The sequence below is a fragment of the Alligator mississippiensis genome, chromosome 5, assembly GCF_030867095.1.
Source record: "Alligator mississippiensis isolate rAllMis1 chromosome 5, rAllMis1, whole genome shotgun sequence".
Lineage (NCBI taxonomy): Eukaryota > Metazoa > Chordata > Crocodylia > Alligatoridae > Alligator > Alligator mississippiensis.
Genome location: NC_081828.1, coordinates 202,162,833 through 202,181,233, shown reverse-complemented (window position 1 = coordinate 202,181,233; position 18,401 = coordinate 202,162,833). Strand labels below are relative to the sequence as shown.

At 42.0% G+C, this 18,401-nt stretch overlaps 1 protein-coding gene across 1 annotated transcript in view; it reads right to left on the bottom strand.

The window, feature by feature from the left end:
• The window catches only part of PTPRN2 (protein tyrosine phosphatase receptor type N2), a 1,024,661-nt gene that overhangs the window by 522,589 nt on the left and 483,671 nt on the right, over window positions 1–18,401 (bottom strand). The window contains exon 11 of the mRNA XM_019498778.2: window positions 54–133. Within this exon, the coding sequence (XP_019354323.2) occupies window positions 54–133 (80 nt within the window). The remainder of the gene's footprint in view (window positions 1–53; window positions 134–18,401) is intronic.

Genomic DNA, 18,401 nt, shown 5'->3' with positions numbered 1-18,401 from the left:
GGTGGGCCTTGATTTTTTGGAAGGAGAGTGTGCAGGACAGTAAAAATTCTTACCTGCTGCTTTGGTAACATCTGCAGTGGAAATGTTTTGGAGATTTGAGTGTACTCTGAAGGTCACCGCTCCTTTCATCACACTAGAAAACAATTTAAAATGAGACTCAGAACCAAGACATACATATGGCACAATGTGGTATAAAAACTAGTTTAAAAAATAAGTGAAAATGGACACTATGACAATATTACTTTTCCTTTTGCTTCTTTAGACACATTTGCAAAGTTCACATAAATAAGTTGCCCAAAGCCAGCAAGTTATTTACCCAAATATAACACAGAGCATCCATGGAACTGTCTAAATAATAAAATAATAAAAATGTCTAAATATTCTGCCTTCCAGTGAGAGGACAAAGGAGCACCATTTAGTTATGCTTTACTTATGATCTGTCAGTACCCCTATGGGGAACAGATTTTATAAAACAAAAAACTACTTAATGCAGTGGACAAAGACATACCACAATTCAGTAGCTAGAAGCTGAAGCTAGACAATTCAGACTGGTGAAATAGCGTGTTTTGTTTTTTTCTTTTTTAACAGTGGGGATAATTAGCCACTAGAACAGCTTGCCTAGGAAGGGACGAATTATCTATCACTTGGAGTCTTTAAAATAAGGCTGAATATCTTTCAGCCAGAAGTGGTAGACTTGATGCAGGAATCAGTTGGGGAAACTTGACGGCCTGTATTATGTAAGTGGTCAGATTAGAGGACTGCAACAGTCTTTCTGGCATTAAAATCTACAAATCCACGAACCACTTGTAAATTTAGCTACTAATTATCTTGATAAGGAATAGCAAAATCAGCCAGACTCTAGCACCACTCTCAGGCTTTTTGTCTCAATGTGTGGGCTCAGGGCTGCTCTATGCCATCTGTGCTGCTTAATTTGGGGTGGCATGCTGAGTGGGAACAAGTGGGCAGGGCTAAGTTACTTATTGGCTCAGAAGGAAGTTGTCCACAGAAATAGCTTAATTTTCCAAGCTTGGTTACATGCTGATTAGAGCAAACAGGCTTCTTTCCTTAGCAGAAACACAGACTTAACCTTAGATACAAGCCACCTAAGCGCAATATTATTCCACTCATCTTGCATCTTTAGAAGGCCATTAATGTGTCTATTTTTGTAATGCACCTGCATCTTAACCTTAAGCACATAAGTGAAAAGAAAGAGAGAGAGATAAGGAGTCGTCATCATTTCATGTATTTTGCATTGAATAGCCAATGCATTAAGAGCATTAAGCACATAATCCAAGGCTCCCTATCTCCTAAGGAAGTGCCCTAATCGCTGGACTACCGAGTCATGCTCCGCTGACCCCATGCTTGTTCCAGTCCTTTCTGTCGAGTGGTTCAGCTTCAAGAGGAGACGTGTAAATTCTAAGTCATTCCTGCTTAGACCAGAGACTTGTGCTTAGGGCACTTGCTTGGGGTTCAAACTCCCTCAGCTGAGCAGAACCTACAATTTAGTAAGTCTCCATTTCCTTGGCCACTATTTTAATCCCTAGGGTACTGTGCCAAGGGTTTGTAGGTCCTCTGTGCCCTCCAGTAAGGAAGCCATGTAATGTAATGTGCAGCTCTGAGACAGATGCCAGAGGGACAGGAATGCATCCTTTCCTCCACCCTGCCGGCATTTTGTATTGACTGCCCCTCATTGACTCCCTGCTCAGTAGGTACAAGCTCTGAAAAGAAAATAGGCTATCTGCAAAGAGTATGCATAAAGTATACCCCTGCTTTGGCAGAGCAGGATCGTTCTCCTGAGGTGAGATGCAGATTATTTAGTGTGACCATATAGGCTTAGACAGGAAGAAATCAAAATAGGATCTGGTCCAAGGTATTTGCCAAAACAAAGGTCTCTGGATTTTTTAAAAAGAAAAAATAGATCAGTATTTGCAGTAACAAGCATTCCCCATAACTCTATCTCTTGACAGGATAATATTCTTATGAAAACAGATTTTAATTACAAGGATTATCATGAAGAGTGACTAAAAATCACTGAAATATTATGAAAAAACCTTATAATTAACAAACACATTATCCCTTTTCAAACTTTCCAGAAAACAAAACTCTTTAGAACTTAAAGTACATGTTCAATATAGAACAGTATAATAAGCATGAAACTTGGCATCAAGATAAAGATTTACCCATATTACATATGCTATTTGATCTCCTTGATTAGTAATCATATAAACTTTGAGAATAGTTATATTTGTGCTACAAAATATAAATAACCCTGAATTAATGGTAAAGTATATTAAGTGGCACCATACATAAAACATGCTTTGACCTTCTATGGCAGCTGCATATGAAGGAATGAAATTTGAAAAGTTGCTATGTAATTTGAAATAGGGTCTTTACCTTGCCTAAAGTAATATTATTTAACATTTATGTGCTATCATGTTTTTTTATTTTGAAACTAAGTAATCTGTGGTAACATAAGTAAAAGTCAAACTTTGGTAAATGAGAAAACAGACTGATTTTAAGACTGCTTAAAGGCTGCAGAAAGAATTGGCATGAGACCTGGAATTAGAACTCAAGAGCAACATCCCTACACACGACGCTTGCACACGACGCTATGCCTCACTATTTATCCATGGTATAGCATCATAGAGTAGTAGGGCTGGAAGAGACCTCAAGAGATCATCTAGACCAACTCCTGGCCAGAGGAAGGATCATTCCTATCCAAACCATCCTATACAAAGCTAACCTTTTAGCAAAATTAAACAGTCAACTCTGACACAACACAAAACATAACACCCTAGCCTGCCACAGGTAAAGCAGATCAGACCGCAGCAGCCAATGTCCTGCTGCTGTAAAGGTTATTAAATATATCAAGAGATCCCAGGAAAAAAGGCCACTCCCCACACTACATAGGATAGACTGGGGGGGTGTTGCCTTTCCATCTGATCAGCATTTTATAGGGTTCATCACTTCAGTATGTGAGCACTTCAAAGAAATCCAGAAAACCTTTAAAATCCTAGTAATAAAATTAGTTATACAGTTATGGTGTTGGAAAATGAATCTGGGAATATTATAAATAGTTTTCAAAGCTGCAGCAGAAAACCAGAAGTACCATGTCAGAATTTGGGCTAGGATATTTCAGTTACTGGCATTGCATGAGCTATAGATCATGTTGTTACATACTGAAACAATATGATGGTTATTAGGATTGCAATAGCTGCACAGCTACTTTAACATTTCCGAGGTGGGATGCCTGTTGGCACAGTGCCAATGTTGGCTGCTATCGCCTTGCTTCAAATGCATCCAATGTGTTTTATTCTGAATTAACCTGAATGTCATTAATCAATCCTTTTTCTTCAAATACTAGAAAGATTTATTGCCAAAATGACAATCCAGGTATCGATTTATTAAAATTAACTTCTCTTGGATTAATAAGTATTAAATGCTTATAAATCTTGTATAAGCAGCATTTAATAGCAATTTAGACTATAATACTTATCTTGTATAAGGTTTTTTATCTAAGATTCTCAAATTGCTTCGCAAGTGTTCAAGCCACCAACAAATTTGAGCCTTAAAGCTGAGACAGGCACCTAACAGAAGATGACCCAAGGCAAGAATATCCTCCGATAGCATATAATGGATATAGCTGCTTCTCTGCCATTTCTTATCCCCTGATGATGGTCTAAGAGGCAAGACTTCAGGTTTTCTGTTCATAAATGCTTATGCCCTAAATAACACTGGGTGTACATGCACACCACTTCAGTCCCACACCTGTTCCCTATCTGCTACCTCATAAAATGGAAGTAACGTGGTTGTCTTAGTGTAGTAGTAGTTGTGTGTACCAATACTGGTTGCTTGCAGATGTTAAACCCCTCACCCCAAAAACTGCACTTTACTGGAAGAAGCAGTATGTTGCTTCAACCCGGCTCCACAGGATCTGCACAGATCAGGTGCTTCAATGGGGCTTTTTGGAGCTTTTATCTAATAGCCAATTCAATGACCTCACTGGCACGGTACTAATCTGGTGTAGACATGCCCTGGGGGACCAATCTAGCACAAAGCCAGCATCAGGGTAGTGCAAAGGTCACCTTTTCACCTCTGTCTTCAGGCTGTACTGGACAGTCAACAGTGGTAGGCAAAGACATGGAATTAATACTCATGCTCACATGAGAAAATCTCCACAACTGAGTCATAATGGGTGCCTACACAGTAGAGTTGAGTGCCATAACTACTACTGCCCAAGCTACTTCTGAATTAATAGCCTAATACAGGAAGCAGTATAGCTGCATTACCACAGGACTCTGCCTGGGTACCTTATTTCTCAACAGAACTTAGTACCATGGGCAGTATTGTGCTATACTTTTTCTGCTACACACGTTAGTCATTTAAAGCTAGCACAGATTTCTCTGCATGGTCCTGTATTTTGCCATGTTAATATAGCCAAAGAGTTTCAGCAGCTGATCAGGATCACAGAACAAGTAGATGTTAAAACTAGGGCCAGGGATGGGAAGGGTTAAAGGGTCTTGCAGCACTTTCTGATTAAAATAATCTTCCTCCATTATTTTGACCTAGGCTGTTCCCAACATGGATTCTTAAATCCTACACATGTAGCAAACATCAGAGGTAATCAAGGGACTATATAATGAATTACACTGCAATAAATAAACATCTGTACCCCTGGGTCCACACCCAGGATGGCATAAGGATTTCATCAAGGAGGGAGACTTATGTTCTGTGGTGAAAAGGAACATGCTTGTAGCGGGTTGTTACTCCTTTAGCCAGGCCCAGGAGCCAGCCTTCCCCCTTTCCTACCTCAAACTAAACAGAATAAACAAAACACTGTAATATGAATGTAATGTGTGTAACAGCAGGAGGAACCAGGGATGAGCCTGCAGAGCTGTGATAGCTGTTAATTTGGACTACAACTCCCAGAAATCCCCCCCGGGGGGGGGGGCAAAGGGAAAAGGAAAAGTAAGTTTGAGGCTGGAGTAAGGAGAAGAGAAAGCAGTGTGCACATGGGACGTGGTCAGCCCTACACAGAGGAGTGCACAGGGGAGCTGAAGATCTCTCTGGCTCAGTCAGCCAGGACTATGGACTGAAGGACCTGGACTCAGACTTTGGGCAGCTGCAGGCTGCTGTTTGAGTTAGGGCCTAAAGGCTTGTTTAGGGAAATCTCTGGAGGTATGTGTGGGGAAATTAAGGTGCTGAGTGTATATAACCACAGTACTGATATCTCTTTACCTTCTACCTGTTCCCTCCTTTTGACCCTAACCCCTATGATTTTCTATACAAAAGTGGGAACTCCCCCTTGCTACCTGGAGGGAAAGCTAGGAGAAGTTCCTTGCCAGTTCCTCCTTGATTTTAGTGCCTAGGTATCCATTGCACAAAGCTGGGTATGGGAGCAAGCTACAACAGAGGCAGAAAGAAGCCTTCAACCCTCTAGGTGAGTGGTCAATGCAGCCAACGGAGAAGCACTTCCAATTCTAAGACAGTGGGGTGCAACCATCAACTTCCAAGGCCTACAGCCGCTATGTAAAATTCCCGTAGCAAAGGACGCTAATCAAGATAACTTGTTAGGCACCAACTTCCCAAAAAAATTGTCAAGTCACTATACATTTTGAAAACTGTTCATGTTACTTTCCACGGAGGCACTTCCCCTTGTATACCACAGATGATCAAATGAGGACATGTGAAGTGGTAGTGGAAAAAAAATCTAGCAATACCTACTAGAAGCGAGATGATCACCAAAAAACTGAAGAGATGGTGCCATGAAGAAGAGGAGGGCTTATTAGAACCTAAGTTCACTGACGAATTGGGATTCTTAGTGGGGATTGCAATGGGTAAAAGCCACAGGAATGGCTGCGCATGTTGCTAACACATCAACAGAATCATAATTGGGACATCTGAGACAGATGTCACTGTCATGCAGGAGGACCCTGGATCAGAGAGATTGGTTGCTGTAAGTACTGAAATCAGACAAGAGCCAAAACCTTAGAGATCCCGGTGATAACCTTCAATGGAATGCAGGAAAATTGGAACACGGGTTCAAGTCAAGTCATTCTGGCCTGGAGCCTGAGCAAGTGAGGGAAGTGCAAAAAGTCCTATTGGAATATGCAGATGTACCCAGCCTTGGAGACTGCTACCTAGGGCATACAGGCTTAACAAAGTATTAGATTAATACTGGCCATGCCAAAACTGTCAAACGGGGTCCTAGAAGATGACCTATCCATTTCCAGCAGGAGTTTGATCAGCAGCTGCAAGAGATGGAGGAAAGAGGCATCATCAGGCGCTCTGTCAGCCCATGGGCTGCCCCTGTGGTGCTGATACAGAAGAAAAGGGGGAGGTGTGCAGGTCTGTGTGGATGATCATAGACTGAGCGATGTTACTGTTAAGGATGCCTACCCCTTACCTTGAATTGATGACACGCTAGACACCTCCTGGCCAAAGCTCAATGGTTATCCACGCTTGATCCGGCTAGAGAGTACTGGCAAGGGGAACTGCACCCAGAGGAGAGAACTAAGACAACTTTGTATACTAAGAAGGGACTTTTTGAGTTTAATGTTATGCCTTTTGTTTTATATAATGTTCCTAGTACATTTCAGAGACTGCTGGATATCATATTAGCAGATTTTCAAGGGACATCCTGCCTGGTGTACCTGGATGATATCATTGAAGTAGGCCAAACTTTTCAGGAGCACTTACAGAAACTGAAAGGAGGCTGAAGGAAACCAACTTAGAAAACGAAACCTGCCAAATGTCATCTTTTCTGTAGGGAAATGAACTTTTTGCATCATGTGATCTCCATGGAGGGGATATGCCCAGATCCAGAGAAAGTGGAGGCTCTTAAGACCTGGCTAGTACCTTGAAATGGTAACAGAACTATGCAGGTTCTTGAATTTAGCCTCCTACTATAGAAGATCTGTGGTAGATTTTGCTTACACTGCAAGCCTCTTATGTAAGCTCTCCAATAAGGGTAAGCTCATTTGGACCAAGAAATGTCAAGATGCCTTTATAGATAGGGGGACCAAATGCCCAGTTTGCCTGGGTCACCCCTGGATTCTGTAGGCTGGTCCCAGAAAGTTGGTCAAAAGTCCTGGGCCACAGTCCAGCAGAGAGGTGGAGCAGCATGGCAGGAATTGCTGCTGCTATGCAGGAGCAGGGACATGCCACATTCAGGCAGGGTGGCACCTGCTAGTCCACCTGCCTTTCTCCCATACAGCAGCAGTGGCGCCTACCCAGCCGCCTGCCTGGTGCATTATGCTATTCTGCCTCCCCGCTGCATTCTGGCCCAGGACTTTTGACCAACCAGCCTGGACCAGTCTATGGAATCTGGGAGTGTCCTGGCCAAACTGGGATGTACGGTCACCCCATTTATAGAGCTAAAGCTGTAGTTGATGTCATCCCCTATCTTAAAGTATCCTGACCTTCAGTTACCCTTCTTGTTGGACACTAATGCAAGTGACGTTGGTATAAGAGCTGTTTTGTTGTAAGTTGGAGGCCATGAAAAGGTACTAGCCTATGCAAACTGAGCTTTAAACAAAGGTGAGCACCAATATGTAACTACATGAAATGAACTGCTTGCTGTGGTGACCTTTACCAAACATTTTTGATACTTCCGCCTGGGGAGATGATTCACATTAAGAACAGATCACAGATCTCTCCATGGCTACAGAATTTCCAACAACCCAAAGGACAACTGGCTAGATGGTTAGAAGAGTTGTCTGAGTTTGACTACCAAATAGTGCATTGCCCTGGGAAACAACACCAGAATGCTGATGACTGGTCCTGTAGGCCTCACATAGCAGAAGTTGAACCTGAAGCTGAAGCAGTGGGGATACAGCCACTGTCAAGAGCTGAGACAGCCATGGGTGAACCAACCCCGAAAACAGAAGCCAAAAGATTGGCAGATTTTTGTACAAAACGATGGGAAGATGCTAACATAGAAAAACTAATAAGGAAAAATAAAATTGATAATGAGTTCCCTGAAGAAAGACAGCATCATCCCACCTAGAGAGGTACCAGGCAGTGTGACCTGAGCTAAGTATTAGGCCAGGAGTACTGGTGCAAAAACTTCCAGAAGCTGCCAAAAGACCTGAGCTTATTCAAATAGTGGTACCAGAGAAGGAAATACCAAAAATTCTTCAGGTTCTATGTGATTTTAATACTGAGAGACATTTGTGCATGGAAAAGGTCTCTCATAAGATCCAGTCCAAGTATTTCTAGTTAGGTTGGAGAAAATCTATTATGGACTGGTGCAGGACATGCAAAATGTGTGATGCCCAAAAGGACTGATGAGTAATTCCAGGTGCCCCTGGTCTCCATTCAGACTGGACAACCCCTGGAGAGGATAGCAATGGATATTCTGGGTCCCCTGCTCATTGCATCACACAAAAACAATTATGTTTTAGTAGTGGCTGATTATTATTCCAAGTGGGCAAAAGTATATCTTCTCCCTAATCAGCAGGGATCCTGATTTTCTCTGTTTAAAAACTGCAAATTCCCTGATAAATTTTGTAAGTTCTCTGATAAAAACTCCCAAATCTGCAATTAAAATGAAATGCCACTATCTATCTATCTATCTATCTATCTATCTATCTATCTATCTATCTATCTAGAGGTAATCAATTGAACACAATGTTTTATTGACACATTTACAATTTTAAAGCAATTTGGAAGCCTAACAGTGCCTCAATCACTATAATAAATATAATAAAATAAATTCCAAATACCTATATATTTTGGTATTTGCTTTGGGGTTTTTATCATGGAAAAATTAGAGCTCCCTGTGCCCCCTTCACTGACAAGGACACTGGTCCAGGCCCCTCACTCCCAAACCACACCCCTGTGGGCCCTGCCAGTGCCCCTCACTCAACAACTATAGCCCCCCTGATGGTGCCCCTTACTCCCCACCCCTGCCAGCGCCCCTCACTTCCCACTCACAGCCCCCTGGGCTCTGCTGGTGCCCCTCACTCACCGAAGCCCCCCCACCCCTGCCAGTGCCCCTCACTCCCCATCCACAGTCTCCCCCCTACCACCTGCTGGTGCCCCTCACTCCTCACTCTCAGCCCCCTGGCCCTACTTCTGACCCTTGCCCCACAGCCCCTGCCTTCCCCCAGCCCTGCTGGAGGGGGCCCTCAGCTGCCACGGCTACAGGGTCAGAGACCCACGTTTGTAGCCTCCTGCTTGCCTCTGTGGCCCAGCAGGTGGAACATGGTACTGCAGGGCAGAGTGAGGCAGGGCAGGGAAGCTTGGTACCACCACTGCAAGCCCCTCGCCACCCTGGCGAGGTGCTCCCTGCCCACCAGGCAGCAGTGAGGGGCACAACCCCACACTACCACCTCCACTGCTGCTAGGTGGGCAGGGGCACTTTGCCAGGGCGGTATGGGGCTTGCAGCGGCAAGGAGCTTCCTCACCCTGCTCTGCCTTGCTGTGCCACGTTCTGCCCACTGGGCTGTGGAGGCCCTGGGGAGAGGGCAGCAGGGCCGGGAGCTTACAGGCACCCTTCCCCCATCCTATGTACAAATCTGGGGGGCATGTGCCCTACTGCCCCCCTGGGAGCTCACACAGTGGCAGGGAGCCAGCCCCACCCATCCTGCACTCTCCAGATGAGCTACCCACAGCTCCATCCTGCTCTCTGCCGAGGCCCTTTGACCACGTATACTGGCCCAGGGCTCAGAGCCCCCCACACTGCCTGGCTAGGCAGCAGCCCCAGCCCTGCCCAACTCCCTCCCTCCTTCCCTATGGGGGCTCAGTTTCCCCCTCCCTCCCTCCCACCACCAGACTTACCTGCAGCAGCTTTTCTTCAGGTTGCCTAGCGGCCATGTGCATATACATGCACATGGCACCCCCTGCCTGACCGCCTGCCTCCCACTCCCCTGAGCCCCTTGCAGGCTGGAACTCTCCCAACCTGCAGAGAGCTCTTTGCAAAAGTGGAAAATCCACGTGTTTCTCTGTTAAAATGAGAAATCCACATTGTTCTCAGTTAAAAGGGAAAATCCATATTTTTTCCATTTTTGCATGGGAAACAGAAAACCTGGCTCCCTGCTGATCAGGAGACTCAGGCTGTGGCAAAAGTATTTGTTGAGAAATTACTGCCCAAGGGAGAAATTTTGAATCTCAACCATTTCATGATGTATGTGACCTTTTGGAAATCAATAAAACCCACACCACACCATATAACCCCCAATCTGATGGATTCGTGGAAATATTCAATATGGGGGCAAGTACTCTGGTTGACATGCTGTCCTCTGTGAGCAAAGACAATCAGATGGAGTGGGATAAGATACTCCCTTATCTTGTGATAGCCTACCGGAGCAGTGTGCAGTCATCTACAAGATATACACTATATATGGTGTTGTTTGGACAGGAGATTTACCTACCTGCTGATGTCATCTCTGGAGTAAATATAGCAGAAAAATATAACAATCCATCTGAATATGTTACAAAGGTGGCAGGAGTTCAGTTTGTCTGAGGTGTTATATGAGCTAGCAAGCAGACCAACATCTGTAGTACACAATAATCAGATGAAACCTGTTCACAGGATAGAAAACCTGGCCTGACACAGGAGCTAGGGAGGCCTGCTTATCAGCAGCCAAAATGTTGGCAGAAGCTTTACAACAGAACCCTCATTAATACAGCCCCCAACAGGTCCAACAGGGTGTTGCCAGAGGATGCTTCTGGATCAAGAAACACAGGGCGGGATTCATGGCCTGATGGAAACATGAGGATAAACAAGTACTTGGGGTAGGATCAAGGCTGGGTGCAAGAGGCAATTCCCCAAACCTACCAGAGTCAGTGTGGGTCCACACACCGAAATCTCCAGTTAGAGCACAGCAAGTGTAGAGACCTCCCAAGTGGCTTAGGGACCACATGATGTAACTTTACCTGGATGTGGGGGAGCATCTAGTTAAAAGGGGGCTAATGTAATGTTAATGTCATGTGTATAACAGCAGGAAGAACCAGGGGGCATGTTGCTAACACATTAACAGAATCATAATTGGGACATCTGAGAAAAATGAAGAGGAAGCTTGAGGCTGGAGTAGGGGGAAGAGAAAGCATCATGCACATGGAACCTGGGCAGCCCTAGACAGAGGAGCACACAGTGGAGCTGGAAATCTCACTGGCTCCATCAGCCAGGACTACAGATTGAAGGAGCTGGACTCTGACTTTGGGGCAGCTGCAGGCTGCTATTTAAATACTGTAGGAACTAAAGGCTTGTTTGGGGACACTTCCAGAGGTGTGGGGATAAAATTAAGGTGCTGAGTTTGTTACCACGGTGTTGATGTTTCTTTACTTTTACCTGTTCCCTGCCTTTGGCTTGTGACCCTAACCCCTATGATTTTCTATATAAAAGCAGGAACTCTCCTTGCTGCTTGTGCCAGTTTCTAGGGCTGCAGGCTTGGCACAACATCAACAACTCTCTGTCCCCCACCGCCTCTCCTATCCCAGGCAAGGTCTTTCAGTGTTGCCTTTCCTCTCAGCCTCCCTCCTCCCCAGCAGCATCTCTCTGGGAGCTTTTAACTTTCCCCAGGGCCAGCCAATCATACCTGTCAGCTGGCCCAGCACTCCTAACCAGGCAGACTATTACCCTCTAACCCCTTGCAGCTGGGCTTCAGCCCATAAGCCATGAACCTTGTTAAATGCCACGTTATGAATATGAGCCAAAGGTGTGCTCTTGCTGCAGAAAAATTTAAGAGCATACTGGATTGTATTAACAGGAGTGTCACTTGGAAATCAAGGGAAGGTTTCTTTTCCTTTATCCAGCAATCATGAGGCTTCAACTGAATTATTGTGTCCGGTTTTGGGCTTGTCGTTTTTAAAGAAGGATTTGCACAGTTTGGAAAGGGTCCATCGCAACAAAAAAAATTATAAGTCTGGGAAGCAAAACTCGCAAAGAAAGGCTGAAAGAACAAGAATTATTTAATCTGAAGAAGAGAAGGTGATAACAGTCTTCAAATACCTGAAGTGCAGTTATAATAGGATAGAAATAGACTTTTCTCTGTGACTGTTGAGGAAAGGACTAGGACCAAATGGCCTCAAGCTTCAGCAGGGGAAATTCAGTTTGGAGATTAAGAGGACTTCTTGACTATAATGGTGGTCAACCACTGGAACAGGCAACTAGAGACATTATTAAATCTCCACCCTTGGAAGTTTTCAAGGGCAGGCTAGATAGACACTTGGCTGGGAATGTTTAGTCAGGGATGATCCTGAGTTGAGCGGGGGCCAGGACTATATGACCTTGTAAGCTCCTTTCCAGCCCTACTGTCCTATGACTATTCTCTAGTGACTCCATCTGGCTGACTCAAGAACATGACAGAATTCAGAGTTGGAAAGATATGGCTCTTTCTCTGCCACAGGCATTGTCAATGTACCATGGAGCCTTTTTGAAAGTGCAGGGGCACAAAGAAGAACAAAAGATGAGGTGAGAAAAATCTTGCCAGAGGACTGTAAAAATATTGGTGAATTCCTCTCTTACTGAGAGAGAGAAATCTTAAGTGTTTAACATTAGGACATGGAATATTGTTATTTTAATGTCGTTATTAATGCTTGACTATACTGTTAAAAAGATGTACTAAAGGAAAAAACCCCACACAAAACTGGTCTTGGAATATTTATAGTAATAGGATAATAGAAACACTCTGTCTCTATCGCATAATTTTTGCACGTCACTATTCTTTTGGTTATCTTTAAAAAAAATGCAACTTTTTTTTTTAATGGCCAAAATTGTATTTTATGCTAGATGTTTTGGGAACAGACTGCGTCAGAAGCTCATAAAATGGAGATTTTCCTCATGGGAGTTTTCTGGCAAAAAGCACTCAATAAATAAACATTTCAATAAGAATGGCTGCCCCCTGGGGAATTTGGCATTGTTCATTATGTGTAGGAGGACTACATTAGACCAAAATAATAATAATAATTTGATTGATATAAATTTTTAAGAGAACTTTAATGGGAGGTGCAGGCTGAGAAAAGGTTGTAAGACATAATGTACCCATAACACTTCCTGGAAAAGAACTTTAAATTAGTTAGCAGAAATCAAGATAGAGTAAGCTGCTTTTTCCTGATGCTGCCAAGCACTCTGAAGGTAGCTAATATTAATGGCAAGTGTCTTTACATCGCTTTAAGGAGTGAGGCTCACTGAAGTGCACATTATTGTTTATGACCTGATGGATTGCAAACAAACTGATCTCACAAATCCCTGGTGATGCCGCCAGTTAGTAAAGGCATCCCTCCTTTGGAGCAGATTACATCACACAAACCTTCAGTGAGCTGTGCAGATGAAACAGATCATAAACATAAGCAGCAATACCCTGCTTCATATATAAACTGAATTGAGAACATGCAGCATAGCATTTTTTCTCTTATCAGAGATATTAAAAATGTCAGGTAGCTGCACATTGTATCTAGGCATTCAACACTATATCTAAGATTTAAAAAAACCCTTTTTTAATTGTATTGTCCTTTCAATATAGGTCTCGAGTAACCTCTTCTGACTAGTGAATTTATATCAGTAGAAATAAGAGAATATAGCTCTGAAAATGTAGCCAGCCTAAATTACTGTAATCACATACAGCACTTTTTGCTTACACTTTTGGTAAACTGTTTTTCAGTAAAGGTAGGTAATTCTGGTTTCAAGTGTAATAAGCAGGGAATGGTCCCTATGCAAAATGTAATGTCTGTTTCAATGATCTGCTAAATATATTACTTGAAATTTACAGACTAATTACCCCTCTGTTCACTGTCAGAACCTCTGCTTTTTTAATTTCAATAACGTTGCCTTCAGCCATATTAGGTGAGGGTTTGGGGGGTTTCTTAAACACAGACATTTGAAGCATATTGCAAATTGTCACCCTTACGTGCTATTGTCTTGTAGTCTGTTTACTAGCAATGAAGTAATTACAGTGTTTTCACTGAAATAACTTGAAGGTTGTTTGCTGATTTAATGATGCTCCCTCCAGAAGGGTTTATATGTTACCCATATGAAGCTTGGAAGGTACATCATTCCAACATGCACTGGAACAAACAATATGCTTTGTGTGAAATGAAATTATAATTATTTCTTTTCATTAACTGGTTTATTGACCAGCATTTTTGTTGTATTTTACCTGTCAGCACATGAACAGTCTGAAAAAAACAAAACTACAGCAGGATCAATATGGCAATCTCCATATCACTTTCAAGCTTTACTATTATATTTATGAATGACATGAGTTAAATTCTTATAAATTATTAATTGAACTTCTCTTGCCTGTTCTTCTCACTCATGTTTGTATGCTTTAGTGCTACAGTATCATACAAGAGGTTTACTGTGAAATACAGTTACAGTCTATCATACCCCCTAGTGGAAAAGGATTTGAGAAGCAAATGCCAACAGTGTCATATTTATTCTCAATGAGAAGACATGGAGCTGCTGCCAAACAGGAAAGTGTTTGAGGCTGCACAACATTTCGAGAAGAGGTTGAATCAATTTTCCTGAGATCGGGGGACATTAGGGGATTGGGACCACATATTTCCTGTATTAAACATTCCTCTAATGATCTTGTTTCATAATACCAGCTTGTCTTAATAAAACTTCTCTTTGAAATTAGAGGCAGTACATGTCTATATGTTCCTTTTAAAAATCTTTAATCTTTTGGGGTTAAGAAAAGCAATTAGCAACGCTCTAGAGAACTGTGCAAAGTAAATTTTATAGCAGAGAAGATAATTGTCTTAGGGAATGTTTGGTGGGCTTGAACTAATGACTTGCAGTGTGTATACATTTCTGTCTGCTGTGTTTAGGAACGTGAAGCTTATATCCATTTTTTACTATGGCATTGAAACCTTCTACTATCCTCCACAGCTCATCAATGAGTTGAAAAATTAAGGATTCTGCATTTCTATAAACACATACTTTGTTATATGCAACTATATAAACATACAAATAGATGTTATATGTACTTACAGAAAAAAATCTAATAGTGGCATTTTCATAATATGGGATACGTGATTGATGCAGCAACGCAGAGCCAGAGATGTGTTGTGGATGGGCATCCACTGGTGCTCTGACTTAAATCAGCTCTAAACCCATTTCAATTGACCAGTAAAACCAAGTCCCACTCATGCTTTATATCACCAAAATGGTGCAGAGTCAGTTTTTAGTGGGGAATCTGACCCGAAATACATTTACATGGCTCACTTTCTCATGTTATGTTTTACCATAAACATAATTCCAGATAAGCAGATAAACAATCTAGCCTAAGCCACTGCAAGTCTTAGAAAGGTGTCAACCCCTAGGCCATTTAGACTATGGATAAACAGAAAACTCATTCCCTGACAGCGGTGTCCTCAAATATGCTTTCCTTCCTAAATTGTAAGCAGCGCTGTCTTGTCCAAATTGAACTGTGAGCAGGCTAATGAACACACGGTGGGCTAACTGGCACTGTCACTCAGCTTTACTAATTAGCCTATGACGCATCATGTAAACACAACTATGCTGCTTCTAGTCTGGAGGCAGCATGACCACTAGGCATGGAATTTGTAAACTCCCTGAAGCAGCATTAGTCAGAACACCAGCCTACTTTCCAGTCCTGCCACTTCTCTGAACCCTCTCCAATTTTACCTGCTTGAATAACAAATACAGAAACAGAAAAATATATTCCAGTGGCAACTGCACTAGTGCCAAATAATTCAATCTCTTTACTCCTGCTCAGTATACCTGTATTTATATATTTTATACCTGCTGTGGATGAGTCAGCTTCTTATTTTCAACCTTCTGTCATTAAGCAATATAAAACCAACAGATGTATGACATACAGATAGACAGCAATTGTTGTAGTTCATCAGCTCAATAGTTGCTTAAATCTTGCATCTAACATTGGCCAGAACCTGACAGGAAGGTGCGATTTCTTTTACTACCTAAACTGCCTGCTGGTGTTAACTAATTAAATAAATCAGCAGTTGACTTAGGCCCCAGAATGATCACTTAGTTGGTAGTTTGCTACTGTGGTTACATTTTCATTAGAAAACTTTATATTACACAACTGGTATTAGTATATTTGACAGGCACATAGGACACAACACTTAAACTTAACAGCTTCAAAGCATTCAAACCCTGCTAGACCAAACATTCAGAACAAAAACTTAGGTCAGATTTTACCTCTTTTGTGGCTCAGAAAGACCTCTGCAACCTATCTACACACAGCCAGGATTTTAAGGTATAACCTCTAGAGGTTATCAGATGATCTACACAAATCAGATTATTATTTGGGCACCCTGCACTGCCCTCCTTGCCTCTGTGATCATGAAACTAATGCCATTGAAATGGCTCTCCCTGAAGTGACATTGCTGTACTTAGTTTCACTTCTTATGGCTGATACAGCATCATCAACAGAATAATTTCAGGACATATACAGAAAAATCACACATAGGCCCAAAAGGGATACTCTTTCTTAAAGACAATGACATTCAGAAGACCTCTGAATCAAGCTATTTATATAAAAATACTTTATTAAATTTACTGAAGCTTGATTCCAAAGTAGGAAAAAGAAAAAGAAAAGGAAGTAGAAGAGAAAGAAGAGGAGGAGGAAGAAAAAGAAGAATTAAGATTTCAAAGATTTTACAATTAATTTGGTTTCAGGTGAAAATTTTTCACTAAACCTACTATTTCAATTATTTAAAATATTAACACCTCCCAATTTATAGATTGATGTTCTACTCAGTTTAGCTAATTTTTATTCTTTGCAAAATGCAATCTGATGAACACTCAAAGTCTATGAATAATTTGCAGAGTTTTTAAATAAGTTTTCTATTAATCCGTCACAAGCCACAGAACTTGACATTTTCAACACACTGAATCTGTGAAATTTGTCAGCTTTAACTGCCATGAAAACTAGGTTCCTAATTATATTTTTTGAAGAACAAAACATGCATGTGTTGTAATTTACTCTCTGAACATTAAACTGTAGAGTTTGAACACTGGAAGGCTAAAAATTCCCTCAAAACACTGCTTGCTGTACAGAGATTATTGTTTTATTCCCCAGAGATTAAGTCAAATAATAGCAAAGTTAAGTAACTGTGAAAAAGACATTGTGTTTAATGTGTATTTTCATGTGCATTCTTCATCTTGATACCTTTCAGCAGCCTGGCTGGTATACTTATAAGCAGGAAGATTTGTATTTTAACTAATAAAAGTATATTAAGTGATAGTGCTTACTGATTTAGGGCCTAATTCTCTAGTGCCTTGTACCAGGTGTAATAATTTGAATTCATTCTGAGTGAGTGAAAACATTGACACAAATATGCAAAATCAGAAGGGCAACCACCTGACACTGCACAAGTGAATATGATTAATCAATGGGGATACATGATCCATCTGTTAGGACCTTTGCAAGGTTAAAGCTTAAGCATTTTCATAGCATTATTTTTAGTTTGTTAATGCAAGGACCATCACTATTCATAAGGAAGGCCATGCCTGTCAGTGCCTGATTCTAAGTTTATTGGGCTTTAAAAACAGTTAATCTGTTCAAGATTTACATAAAATACATCTATAAACCAGGAGATGACACTCCTTACTATTGCCCTGCAAATCTGCACACTGGGTTAAATAAACCAGTTTCACACCATTCTACCTGTAAAGCTACCAGTAATTTTCTAAGATGTTTATATCTAGGACATAGGTACTAAGTCAGACTGTCAGCATAACATAAAACTACTGTCTCAGCGTTTAGGTTCTGGAAGATTGAATATGATTAAATGGCTAATTGAGATTTTCATGTGTCGGTAAACTTTTCCGGTGTTAGACAAACAATGAACAAAATCTCTATAGCATGATTAGGACACAACAGGCAACATAAACATACATATTTACTAAAGACATGAAAGATAGCACCAATCATCATCTCCCTCCTTTACCTGTGGCAATTCAGGGTGTTAGATCTTGTAGTTTTGTCAGGGTTGACTGTGTAGTTTTGTAATAGGGTTAGACAATGGATTTGTATAGGATTGTTTGTATAATGATACTGTCTCTGGAGGTCCCTTCCAGCCCTACTTTCATAGATTTCATAGTCACTGGGGCTGGAAGGGACCTCACAAGAACATTGGGTCCAGCCCCCTGCCCAAAGGGCAGGGAGTCAGCAGGGGTCAAATGATCCCAGCAAGATAGGCATCCAAGTGTTTCTTAAAGGAATCCAGAGCAGCTGCTTGCACCACCTTGGAGGGAAATCTATTCCAGACCCTGGGGCCTCGGACAGTAAAGAAGTTTTTCCTTACGTCCAGCCTAAAACAGTTTTCCAAGAGTTTGTGACTGTTGGACCTAGTCTTCCCATGGGGCAGGGGTGATGCATAGGGGGTGCACATGGGTGCACGTGCACCCCCTGAGCATGGCATTGCACCCCCTACAAAAAGCCACTGCCAACAGTGTCAGTGTG